This window comes from Eulemur rufifrons, chromosome 15 (assembly GCF_041146395.1).
Source record: "Eulemur rufifrons isolate Redbay chromosome 15, OSU_ERuf_1, whole genome shotgun sequence".
In the NCBI taxonomy this organism is placed as follows: Eukaryota; Metazoa; Chordata; class Mammalia; order Primates; family Lemuridae; genus Eulemur; species Eulemur rufifrons.
Window position 1 is genome coordinate 73898575 of NC_090997.1, and position 14591 is coordinate 73913165.

General features: G+C 33.3%; 1 protein-coding gene across 1 annotated transcript in view; it reads right to left on the reverse strand.

The window, feature by feature from the left end:
* The window catches only part of TRDN (triadin), a 304482-nt gene that overhangs the window by 265691 nt on the left and 24200 nt on the right, over positions 1-14591 (reverse strand). The window contains exon 5 of the mRNA XM_069489089.1: positions 1709-1768. Within this exon, the coding sequence (XP_069345190.1) occupies positions 1709-1768 (60 nt within the window). The remainder of the gene's footprint in view (positions 1-1708; positions 1769-14591) is intronic.

The window sequence follows — 14591 nt, forward strand, 5'->3', positions numbered from 1 at the left end:
TCAATTACAGATAGGAAACTAAGCAATAAAATGAAATCTTTTGTTTATATTCACACAGAAAAATTGTGAAACAAAATAAGCTATCTCAGATGCCCAGTTCAATACTGAACAGCTGAAACTTCATTTTTTCTTTTTTTTTGTGAAATATTCACTTTCCCAAAATATATTTGGTCTGCTCAAGAAATATATTCAGGTTACTAATCTCCAGCCCAGCCTTTGAGAAATTTATTTTAAACCTCAGCCAAATTCACTGTTTTAATTATGGAAGACTCACTAGTTTAATAAACCCACTCTACAGCCCACTGCTCAAAGTCTTTGACATCAGGATTCTAATAGAGCCAGGTCCAAAATGCAAATGGAGCCATCTGCATCACTACATCCACTCCAGCAGCAATTGTTAAATTAATAGTACAGTCTGCAGGATAAAACAGCAGAGACCCCAATCATGTGGAACCAGTTAAGTTTCTGTTTAACCTCTAGCAGATAGAAACACATAGCCAGTTCAGTCATGGTTTGCGTAATCAATCCATACTCAAGAGCTGTGTCCAATTTCCCTGACCAAAGGAATTAAAAACCAAAAAAGTAAAGAGAACAGTAAGAAGATATTAGTTCCCTAAGTACAAATATAAATAGGTTTCAACTGAATGAGCTTCATTGTTCTGATTGTATAGGATTGACTGACCAATGGGGAAAGAACTCAACCATTAGGATAAGGACATAATATCTGCAGAATGGTTTGAGCTCTTTACAAAAAGGAAGCACATGAAGTATATTTAAAACAACAACAACATGACACTGTAATATAGATTCACATGCTAGTATAATTTAAAGTTAATTAGCACTATTATTTGAAACTTTACTATCTGCAACTGTAGCATTTACTACCAGTAATTTTGCACTAGTTTTTGAACAACATTCAATTTTTACCCCAGAAAAATTCTTTCATTTTCTGTCTATAGCACACAAACATGGGGATTATGAGATGTTAATTTTTGCTCTGGCTCATCCAAAATCATGTGTAACTGACCACTGGGAAAACCCAAGCATGCTTAGAAATATATTCTTTTGAATGTCTTTGCTTCCTATAAATTTCTTCAAAGTTTTATGACTACCTGGGTCACCTCCAGAAAAGTGATGCTTGTAAGATGAGCAAGACAATACTGGCCTTTATTAATATGCTTTTGTTGCAAGACTGCAGTTATCAGATTCAGTTCAGTTGAAAAGGATATTAATCATATTGTCTCTGTCCCCCTGTCCCCTGATGCTGTGCAAGAAAGCTGTTGGGACATGGCATTCTGCAGTGAGGTCATACAATGACACTGCATTTCTACACCAATGATTGTACAGGTATTGCATAGCACGAGAAATTCAAGTTAAAAAAATTGAGCTCTGACGTATTACAGTAACTTATTAAAAGAAGGAAAAAGTATTTGCTCAGTAATACAAAAAATATATTTGTGGTGCTACCTTAGTAAGTACAAACTGGTGGTAAATAAAGATTGTCACACATTGCGAAGTTACTTTGATTCCAATCTTTAAATATTATTTATACATTTATACATAAAGTTAACTGGGGAGTAAAGGTACTTATTTAAACAATATAAAATATTTGAAACAAAAAAAACCTAAACATGAAAATTTTTCTTTCTCCCATATGAATATGTAAAAATATATATGCTAAAACAAAACCATAAAATTAAACATTTACCTTTAGTTTGTATTTTCCTTTCAGGTTTCTCCTGCTTTTCAGTCTTTTCTTTGTGTATTTCTAAGAAAAAATAGAATTTATAATTTAAAAACTCTTTGAAAAAGTATGAAATTTAAGCCATAGCTATGACCTAAACTTTATAATTCTACCACAAAGCATAAATTATTATACAGTATCTAACAAGTTTATTGGCATCTAAAAGGAAAGTATCTATGACATATTGCTACACAAATCACTTATTTATTGAAATAAGGGAAAAATGTAGTTATCTCAAAATTAGAGTTATTTGAAAAACTTAAAAATTTAATTGACAGATATATGTCGTTACCATTTTCAGTGCTAAAATTGATCACAAACTATAATTATGTTTTATTTCAATTACTCTCAATACAAATTAAGAATCCTTAATAAGAATGTCATTTAGATTTAGGAAGATTTAATTTTTACATGTTAAATTAAGAATTTGTGAAATGAACTGTAAAAACAATCTAATAGGAAATATATCTCAGAAGTGTTGACTCTAAGCTATGTTTACAATCAGCATTTGGCATTACATTTAACCAATAATTACTGCAAGCAGATATGCCACATTTCATAGAATAAGTTAGTTGTACATTTTTTCTAAATATCAGGTTTTAGCAAATATATTCAATTTGCAGCTAGCTTCACTATACATACGTTGCCAAGGTTGAGAAAATGAAGTTAATTCTGAATTTGTAGTTAATTTGGATAGAAGTAAATTTGAGGTTAGAGTTTACAAATATGATTACTACCTTTGAAAAATGACTTAATCTTAAATATGGTTTTTCTTAGAAAAATGCTAATGAAGTTTACTTATTTATTTATCACAACTTTATTCCACAGATGGTCTGAGATGGTGCTCATTACTGTACATAATTTAAATTCTCCATTTGTAAATTCACATTTGCATTTTTGTAATTTTTCCAGAAGTCTACGAAATTAAGACTAAGCATAGAAACACCCTAAATACCTCAGAAAAGACAGCTACTGACTTTCATTCACCTGTTAAGGAGGTACCCACCACTGTGAAGATTTCCTTCCTTTATTTTTCTCATTAATCAGTCATCTTAGTATTTATAGGATCATTCCTCTACCCTTATCTCATCCCTGACTTTGCATATGGTAATGAAGATACTAATGAGGTAAGGTATTCATTCATATCTCTGGAAAAAAATCCTCCAAAATGTAAGGTAAGATCTCAAAAAGCATAGGAAATTTCCATCTCCCTGCCTTTCTCACCATTTTGTTTATTTCTTCTCTAATGTCTACAAATTCTACTCTACATCAGGGTTTCTTATGTTAGCACTATTGACTTTTTGGATTTGGTAAAGCAGTATTTGGGGGTGCCATGAGGATATTTGAGGATATTTAGCACCATTCCAGGCCTCTACCTGTTATATCCCAGTAGCTCCCATACCCACCACCCCATCATGACAATGAAAAGTGTCTTTGGACATTGTCAAATCCCCCTGCAGAATAAAGTGAACCCCAGTTGGAAACCACTTCTCTAAAGTTACATGATACTTCAGCCTAATCACTCCTACACTGTCCAAAGCAGTAGCCACTAGACAGGTATGCATATCAAGCACATGATAAGTGGTTAATCTGAACTGAGACATGCTATAAGTGTAAAGTACACACTAGAATATGAAGCCTTAGTATGAAAAAGAAAATATCTCATTAATAATTTTTATACTAATTACATTTGAAATGGCTTATTGACAAATAGAGTATAATGGTTTTATTGATGGGTTGATTTGGCTAGGCTACTATTTCAAGTTTTTCAAATGAACACTAATCTTGGAGTTCTTTGAAGATATTTTGCAAATGTAATTAAAATCCCTAATCAATTGACTTTAAGGAAGAAGATGATTCTGGATAATCTGGGTGGGCTTCTGTGATTTCATTGGAAAGCCTTAAAAACAGGCCTGAGATTTCCTAGTGCAAGGGAAGAAATTCTGCCTGCGGATGATAGCTTTGGGCTCAAGTTTGCCCTGTCTGAGATCTTCCGCACCCGACTACCTGTCTTATGGGTTCAAACTTCCTTAGCCAGTATCAAAAATCACGTAAGCCAATTCCTTGTAATAAATGTCTTAATATATAAATGTATTTGCTAATGATTCTGCTTCTCTGTTTGAGTCCTGATTAATATATTGGGTTAAATAAGACATGCTATTAAAATAATTTCACATTTTTACTTTTTTAATGTGGCTACAAGAAAATTTTTAATTGCATATGTGGCTCACATTATATTTCTACCAGACAATGCTAGTCTAGTCCTAGGGGTAGCAAATGATGTTTTTAAAAACATAGGTCATACACAAGGTTAAATCTTTTTCAAATGAACTGAAAAAACATACTTGATATTCTCCTCTGCCAATACCTTCTGCTTCTTCCCTTCTCTCAGAAGCAACAGAAGCTATGGAGAATATTGGTGCTTTGTATAACTCAGGTCCATAAAGCAAGTACAATGTTCAAGAATTAAGGTGGTCTTTGGATAGCTAAAGAAGTCACCTTTAAGAGACAATTTCTTCCTACTAGTAGATATTAATTTGAATACAGAGATGGAATGAAATTTTAATATTAAAAAATATATGAAATGCTTCATTCATTGTGACACAGGAAGGCCTTAAAATGTCATTTAGAAAACTATTCTTTCCCTTAGAGGTAGGGGTGGGGGTGTGTGTGTGTGTGTGTGAGAGAGAGAGAGAGAAAGAGGTGTATTCCACAGATGCTTGCTGGCCATTCAAAAAAATGAAGGAGGGATTCTGAAACACACATGGGGGGATAAGATATGAGTTAGACAATTGTGCAGGATTTGGTACTGAAGGTCATACTGCTGGAATAACCCTGTCAGAGCCTCACCTAATTTAGATTTTGGGAAATTTGCTGTTTGGGCAGGGTGGTGGTTTGTGGGACTAGATAGTCCATGTCGGTCCATAGTATGGGACCTGCAAGGTAGGTGAAAGTTTGAACATCAAAGAACAGTTGAAAGAAGTACCAGAGGGAGCTACTTGGTCCCATATTAGTTCTTGTGCATGTAGCCACATTCCTGTCAAAGGGAATGAGGGCCAAATTCTAGCCAGAATTGAAATGAGCAGGGGTCCATTCTGGAAAAAAAAAATAAATGAACACAAATCTCAGAAAGACTGGGATCAGGAATATCATTCAGAAAAAGGGAAAGGCAGAGGACCAATGTATTTTCTCCACCCTTTCCCAAATGCACGAAAAAGAGGTAACTGCTAAGTGGAAGGTAAACGCTTGCATGTCGGATATATTTCATAATAAGTTTTACTTAAGTAAAAATAAATAAAACTAAAGAGAATTCAACTGACAAAAATGGCAATATATTTCAGAGCATTTATTGTTTACTCTATAAGTGAAGTAGACACAACCCAGTTCTGCAACTCAGACTAACCTCACAGATAAAGTCCAGATTTTTTTTTTTATTTTTCTGATTCTGTATTCTGGCTTTATACAAACTAAGACAACTTCACTGCTCCGGGCAGATACACTCAGCTTTCCCCCTCAGCAGATGCAATCAGTGGAGGTCACAGATTGTTAAAATCATAATATACAATAAAATCTCTATAGCTCGCAACAAAGTAAGATGACTTACATGGGTAGTTTCTTTGCAAGAATATCATCAACTAATTTTTTAGTTGAAAGATCACTTTAAGTCCACTAATATTTCTATACATGCAAGTGTAGACAGACACAGCTAACCTAATAAAAGCATACACACACCTACGTTTCTTTGCTCACAGAAGACAAAAAAAGTATTCTGATTATTCAAACTTCAGGAGAAATTAAAAGTCTCTCTGGATGTTTTATTGCAACATTGCATTTTCTTTGGGGATTGGATTCCATCACTGGTATCACTGACTGTGGATATCTGATATCAGAAGAATCCAATGAAGCCTCTGCACAATGTGCCAGTTCTGTTTCTTATACTTCAGCCAAGAAGTAATGACCATTCAGGCTTCTGTCCAATTGAGTAACATCTTACCAATTTAGACTTCAGAAAGATATTTTTCTCATATACAGAGGATGCCTGATTTGTTACCTTCAATTGCTCTTTCCCACCAAGAACCATTCGTATAAAATTGGAAAATTAAATTTAAAAGATTCAAATTGTTAAAGGTTGCTTTATGGTTTTCAACAAACTTCAAAGAAAAATAAAATTTGCTGTATTATATTAATACTAGCTTCTAGTTATTCAATAATCTCTGTAGACAGGTGAATGCCTCCAGTTTGTGGAACATGACAATAATGTATAATAGCATAAAGTTGTATTTAATATCATGACACTCTTTAAGAAACAGTTCACTTAAACCTGAACCAAACTTGGATACAAGGGACTAAGAAGGTCAAGGCAGTCATTATTTACTTCCAAATATATGTCTTTTGCAATTAGGTGGAAGTCAGATGTCTGTGCAAAGGTGTTAAGTCTCAGCACCAGATGCTAGTTGAAATCATAAGCCACTTATGTACCCAGTAAATCTTAAAAATTGTTTGGTGGCTTAGAAGGCACAGAGGTCAAAGTATCTTAATCCAGGTGTGAGGCTGGTCATCGGTCCTTAAAGGTATGTGTTTCCATTCGAATTTTGAGAATTCAACAAGGGAAAAATAATATGAAAAATAATGACAATTATCTCAATGTCTTAGAAGGCAAAAGGGGGGAATCTCTTTGTTCTACCAAGTGAGTCATTGGTAGCCTTAACTAATAAGAAAGAATTAGTACTCCACTAGTGTTTCCTGTGTCAGTAATGGTATCAAGGGTGTTGAAGGATTTAAGAGAAGGGCAAGTTCCTGCCAAAGAATGTGCGAAGTACCTTCCTGCTTCTTTTACTACTCCTAATTTTCCCCCAGCACTTTTCTGGTTGCTTGTAGGGAGGTATGAGTGAAGTGAAGCATGGAGAAAAAAGTAGACATCTCCTCTTAGATTATTGTTATTCATCTCTCACTCTAAAATGAAAATCTTTTGAAATCACCAGAAAACTTTATCATGCTAAGCTTTAATTGCATTTAGAACTTTCATTTAAAAAACTCAAAGAATTTAAACTCTGCCTTTCATGTTTTATTATTCAACGGAGATAACAATGAAATATACCCTCCTCAATCAAACTGTTTTTCTAAAGTACAAGGCCAAACAATGTGAGAGAGTTACAAATTGCTGGGCAACAGAGGAGCAGTATAACAATTATTTATGGTGCTGAGAATAAATAAAAATTAGTCATATTTTTAGATTATTCATTATTTCTGAATTGCAATGATCTTCAAATGATTATTTTAATAATCATCACATGAAAGATGTTATATATCTATAATATACTAATATAATTAAAATATCATGGCGCGGTGGCTCACGCCTGTAATCCTAGCACTCTGGGAGGCCGAGGCGGGTGGATTGCTCAAGGTCAGGAGTTCGAGACCAGCCTGAGCGAGACCCCGTCTCTACTAAAAATAGAAAGACATTATATGGACAACTAAAAATCTATATAGAAAAAATTAGCCGGGCATAGTGGCGCATGCCTGTAGTCCCAGCTACTTGGGAGGCTGAGGCAGTAGGATCGCTTAAGCCGAGGAGTCTGAGGTTGCTGTGAGCTAAGCTGACGCCACGGCACTCACTCTAGCCTTGGCAACAAAGTGAGACGCTGTCTCAACAAAAAAAAAAAATAAATAAAATAAAATAAAATAAAATATCATGTATTTTGATAGGAAAATGTAGATACAGATAAGCTATTAAAAGATCTGTACAAAAATATTTTCATCTCTGACATGCATTAAAATTCAGCTTAATATTGAAGATAATTAATGTTGGACTTCATCTGCTAGATTCACATCTAATCTGTGTGAACTTCATTTCCTCATCCATAAAATGAGGTTAATAATATTATAGTACCTACCTGACAGGTTTATGTGAAGATTAAAATAGGTTAAAATGTAAAGGACTTAGAGAATCGTCTTTTATCATATAAGCATCATATAAATATAGGCTGTTATTGTTACTATTACTTTTCTCTCTTTTCACTAAATACTAAATTTGATGAGAGTAAGAATTGTGTCTATCTTGTTCCACATTAAATTTTCAATGTCCAAAATGATGATTGGCATATACTAGCCATTTGATAAATACATACTACTTGAAAGAATAAATGTTTAGGCATGATCATGAGTTATCAACTTTTACATATTTAGAAGGTGATAATGGATAAAATCTTATCTATTCGTTATGACATAACTCTCAAACGAAATTGTTGAGAAAGCAAAATGCTGCATTTCTAAATATTTTTACTTTCTATAGAAATGCTGGGAAAAGTTGCAAAATTTTACTACTTATGGAAATGAAATAAAGTATGTGAAAAGTATTTATAAACTACAACTTATTCAAAAATCTTTGAATTTTGAATAAAATTTTTCATATTGTTTTTCTGGAACAATAAAAAAGCTAAATAATAATCAAAGAAAATTAAGCATGTTTTAATACATTGCGTTATTTCAAAACTTAATTATAGATGTTTATACAAAAACTAAATAAACTACAAATAAATGCATTATATCTATAATAAAATGTTGATGTTAAAATATCATTACCTATTTCAACAGAAAAAATTGCGGCAAGATTTAAAAATGGAATATACTACTTCACCTACCTTAAAGAAAGGGGGTCAAAATTTCTATTCCCTTTTTTCTATAGGTTTGATACCGTTAGGTTTCTCTAGCATCTCCTATTAATTAGGAGGATAGTTCTGTCGTAATCTGCAGTCTCTTTTGTATAATAACAATTGCTTATATATTTAGGTATTTTATATATAAGAATTATAAAATTTGGTCATTTCCTAAATATGTTTATGCTGAACATCTGAGAGGATAAGTACAGATTTTATTGATCCTTTGATAGTCCAAGTTGGAATTTTCAGGTGCAATTTTCAGGTTGGAATTTTCTGGTTCTCATAGTATGTGCTACATGTCCCAAAAGAACATATAAGTATTCTAAGGGTAGAATCTCTAAAACTTCTCTAAATTACGTGTGAAAAATCACTTAATTGGTTTTTCTTCTTCCTCTTTAGGATGTTTAGTTTTGTCAAAATGCATTTATCTAAGGTCTGTGTTCACCACAGCGCCAATAGTATTCAGGGAGCCAAAACATTTCTCCTAGATTCTCTGAGCTCTGCTTGCACAACCCATGGGTCAAACATTACTCAAAATAGATTATGCTAAATGATTCCTAGGAATGAGCTTATTTTGTAGTGAGGTCTTTCTCAATTATTTTGTTATATTACATATCTGTTGTTTATGATAAATAGATTTTATCTATTTATAATCCTAACAAAGCTTATGTTGAGTAGTTTATAATTTTGTCTAAGATCTACATGGCCATTAAGGCATGCAATTTTTCTCTATCAATATGTTAATAAATTCAAAATGTTATCAAGTCAAGATTTTTAAATGATAGTTTCAAGAAGTTAAAAGGATAATCTCTGTCACCAAGGCAACCATCCTGATTCTTTTAAGATGACAACCCAGTTTATTAAATTATTATGAGGGTTGCAGATTTCAAAGAATGTCTTTATCGTTATGCTTTCTCTAGATATCTCACAAGCATCAGGTAATATAAAATGTCTTCTTAGAATTTTTCTCATTTCAATATAAAAAATCAAATTATTTATTCATTTAAACATAGAACCTCTATTTGTAAGATTCTTCCAATTGTTATTAGGACAAAAAAGATTAATTATAATAAATAACCAAGAAAATCTAGTTATCTCTTTAGTGGCTAATTAAATAAGGCTAAGGGAAAAATATTTTACTGAATTCTCAGTATTTTATTATACTAATATGCCAAATTATATGTAAAGATCTATATTTTCTGATTTTTGATACATTTTCTGTTACATTGATAAATAAAAATTTTTGAGGGAAGTGTATTACTCACTATTAATGAATAGAATAAAGAGGAATATTTTTCCCCCTTGAAATACCTTACTTATGTTTGTGACGTAAGTGGGCATACACTCCAAATATAGTGATAGGCAAATATTGAGGACAGTTTCTTTCAGGGATGTTGGTCCATAAATATAAATTATTTTGAACCTTTATTTGGTTATGTTTGGTAACTTGGTAAGATAAGCTGAACTATTTCAAGAAATATAATAGTCTTAATACTGCACACTTATGATCTCTACAAAAAATTTCAAAATAAATATACAAAGATGATATCTACCCCACCTCATTTTTGCCATTAACTCTGTAATCTCAGGGTGATTCATTTTTTCTCTTTGAATTTTATTTTTTCCGTCTATAAAATGAGGCAGCATTTCCCATGTGGAACCAGACAGAGGTGGAAATGATTGCAAATAATACTTTTCATAATATAATCACAGGTGAAGTTTACAGATTTGGGTAAGGTTTTGACTGTGTTAGTGTGCTTCATATATGATGATATACTAGACAAGATCAATGTAACTGTACCTTAGAGTCATCTGGGGACATTTTAAAACATATTCCTGTGCTACAGTCCAAACTTAAGAAATTCCTCTTTTCTGGTGAGGTCATTTTTAGGAATCTATAATTTAAGTAAATTTTCAGTTAATTTCAGAACCACAATCAAAAGTGGGTACTACTGTCTAGATCAATGTTTCTCAAATTTTAATGTGCATATGAATCACCTGGGGAATCATAACATGCTGAATCTGATTCATTCCATCTACATGGAACCTGAATTTTGTATTTCCAAATAGTTCCCAGAGGATGCTAAAGTTTCTGGTCCATGGCCACCATGCTTTGCATTGCAAAGCTTTAGTCCAGATGAAACTCTGGATAAAATTATTAACATATGACATCACCATTTAATCATAGAGTCAGCAAATATTCTAGCTGGAAAGGACCTGGATATCAGTAAATCCAGCATTTTTGTTTTCCAGATGTGAGAACTGAGAGCCATTGAAGTTACGTGACTTAACCACAGCAGGTTAACAGCAGAATGGGAACCACCATAAACACCTCCTAACTGTGTTCATTCGAGTTTATCTGTCATGTTTAAAATTTTGATATGTTTATTATTTTAGTTTTATTTAAGCTTTATAAAGTATTGTTTAAAGTAATAAAATTACTTTTAAAGGGAAAGGAATGACAAAAACAAAATTCAGTGTGGCAAAGTTTCCTCTGAAGAACATCAGAGAAAAGCATACAGATATCTCAGGGGTATTGGTGATGTTCTACATCTTAAGTTGAATGAAGCAATCATGAGGGTCTATTTTGCTGTTATGCTTCCTAGCATATACAGAGAGTGTGTGTATTCATTTGCATACCATAAAAATTTTACCATAGCTTTTTAAAAAATGGCTAAGTAATAAATATGCCAAAACTAAAAAAAAATTTATATGTGCAATTGATAAGCATCAATTATCAACAGTTTTTCTAATGGTTTAGGTCAATGTGATGATGATATTAGTCTTCATTTTATCATTCTTGTTTTGATATTTTCTTAACAGTAAATTTATAAGCAGTAGTCACTATGTGTAAACAAATTATGTATTCTCTTATCCTCAACTGCCTCCCTTATTGGCCTTACAATTCATAAAATACCCTATTTTAGAATGGCTTTTTTGGGTTGCAATGGCTCTCACCCTGATTGTGAGTTAGAAACACATTGTGAGGATTTTCAAAATTCAACAATTAAAGGCTCCAACCCTAGAGATTCTGATTTAGTAAATCTGAAGTGGGACTTAATCTGGAATTCTGAATTAGAAACAAAAATTAGATGCTGTAGATATCTGTGACTTTCCTGCTGGAACCCTTATTATGGCAGTATTCTTCTTTTAGTTTCAAGAACCACTCCTTTTCTGCCCTAACACTGGTAGTTTGGGTAATGCTAACCTGGGGTCTTTAGTCCCCAGGGTGGGCCTGTGCCCTAGGCCCTGGCAAAGAGCATGTTGCATCTCAGTGGCCAACTGGGTGGTTCCATCACGGGTGGGTTACTCAACCCTGATCATGAGAGTCAACTGCATTGATTTTGCAGAGACATTTGGGAAAGAGTAGAGGCTTCTCTCCTGAGTTGCTAAGGTACAATAATTTTGTCCTCAAGCTTCCGGTGACCATAATTACCACTAGGAGAGAAAAGCCTGCCTGACAATGAAACAAATGAAACAGAGGAAGAAAAACAGGGTAAGAAGTGAAAAAAAAGGATGTACTAATAACATTATATGACATCCTATATCAAACCATTACTGAATCCAGTTCTCCTCTTACGTCTTTCAATCACTTGAACCAATAAAATATCTTTTTCACTAAGCCAGTTTGAATTAGATTTCAGTCCCTTGTGAGTAAAATAGTTCTAATTAAGATATCACTTGAATCTGACACACAGAGTTGAGAACCACTGGTAAGGTTTCTGTTTTAATCTTTTATTGTTGTTTTTAATTAATTTTATTTTTCAACAGACCCTTTCTAAATCAAAATGAATAATCCACAATAGGTAAAACTGTAAGTCATCTGCATTCAACTAACACATTGATTTCTCATGATTTTGAAACACAGAACATTCAGAACTGCAGAGAGAAGCATCTAGAATACATTAGACCTAACAGCTTCCCACTCACACCCTTCTCTACGACTTATCCAATCTTAGGTACAGGTAGGAATGTAACAACACTGAGATGATTCTTGCTCCAAGAAGAACTACATAAAATTGTTGAGCCTGACTTGAGTTGTCTCAGAGAGCCTTTTAATTCCCTCTGATGCTGGCAGAAAAATTGGATCGGTTGCCTTCTTTGGCCTGTTAATTTAGGCTCTGGTTTTACCCACTATTTTTTGTGTTATCCTGATTCCAGTTTGCCTGCCTTGACCAAGACGAGCTCTTTTAATAGCATGAGGTACTAAAGTTGCCTGCCTCAGTGGGCCCAGAGCTCACTACCTTAGCAACTATCTGGAGAAGTGATTGCATGGTTCACCAGATCTCCTACCTCACCCTCCTCAGCCTTTTTCCTTGTGAGCCCACCTCCATGCTCACCATCTATTCTATTTGGGCTTGTCATCACAGATCTTGAGAAAGATGAGCAGAAGATAAAGCAGCAAGTTCCCTATGCAGCCTGAGGACAGTATGCAATGGTGTAGTTATGGAGATGAGTTTTGACCTAGACTTGTTTAGAGGAAAGATCCAAAGATAAATGTATCTACTTAACAAGGTTACTAGGGCCTACCTAGTAGCCAATATTCTGAGGCTATGAATTTTAACAAGTTTAGTCACCTTTCTATTCTCCCTCTTTTTTTCACGCACCCTATTTTCAGACACTTGATGTGCAGCCTGGTGTAAACCACTGAAGCTGCCAGCAAAGATGAATGCAATGAAAGCTCTGGCACACAAATGTGTCCATCTATCTCACTCCCAATGACGCGATACAATCTTCCGAATGGCCTAATCCTAAAGTCTTGAATATTTATGATGTTTAAATTTCCTAGCTCTTCCTCATTCACTCTGACTGCAAGAGCTATTGTGGATTTTAATAAAGTAAGAAAAATACACAATGAAAGAACTAAGTTTAAATTTACTGGGCTGCTATTTTCGACCTGCAGAGCTTTAAGGCAATTTAAACACACAACTATTGGGAAAATGTAATTTGTTTTGCTCTAAGTAGAGGAGTCTCTTCCTCTGCCATTGACATGCACCAAGTACAATCTCATAGAATACCAGCATTCATGTTTGTGTCCTGCTTACCCTTAAGGATAGTTTCTTATTTCAAAAAGCAAGTAGTTAGGAAGCAAGGAAATTAAACATAATGTAGAACAGCTTCTGGTACTTTCCTCTAAGGCAAGATATAAATCTATAACCCATAAGATCATCGTACCCCTAAAATTGAAGACCAGTTTTTCCTGTCCAAATAACTGAGCATGCATAGCTCTGAATGACTACAATTATTCTTTCTTAACTTTAAAGCTAGATGTCAGGAAAAGACATTATAAAACATAATTTCTTGTTAGGAGCCTATTATTGTCTTCTAAAATTACATATTCCAAAGGACATAAATGCTGAAATGATTATTTCTATATACAGATATATTACAGATGGAGCTTTAAGTCAGAATAAACTGTAAAAAGGAGATAGGTATATCCATTATGCTGCACTTAGGAGTGTTAGTACAAAAAAAAGTAAAAGCTATATACTTGCTACAGAATTATACTTTCTGTGAATGTTTACCTAATCTGTAAAGTCAGTGTCACATAAATATTAATACTAAAATAAGAAAGAAAAATCAAATAAGGTTTGTAATAAGCCAGTAGTTTATTTTTTTAAAAATCACAGAAAAATAGTAAGGTGCCTATGCTGAATAAATACATATTTTTAACTTTACTTTAAGAATATAGGATTTTCTCTCTCTCTCTCTCTCTCTCTCTGCCTTCTCTTTCACTCAGAGAGAGAGAAAGAGAGTATGTATGTATGTATCTATAGTACTGAGCCTGGTTTCAACTTTGACTTGGGGTCTTTATGAATAATTAAGAGAATTAAAATTAATTATCTAAAAATGGAGTATATTCATTTATAATATCAATTATTTATATTTTCATATTCTTTCAGTTCAATTTATATATGATAACCTCATATAAAGCTCATCATTATCAAATATACAATGCCCCAATTATAGTATCTCATTTGCTCATTTATTCATCAAACTCTTCAAACTGGCCTTTTCAGTACATTTTACTAAATAAGGTGATCTTTTATACCTTTGCAATTACTTTTGCTATAGAATACCCGGTTACATTGATCCTGATATTATTAATACTATGCAAAAGCTCCATTACAGTCATTTATTATTTTATTAACAAATTTTCATCATCAGTTAAAAGGTTGAAAATAATT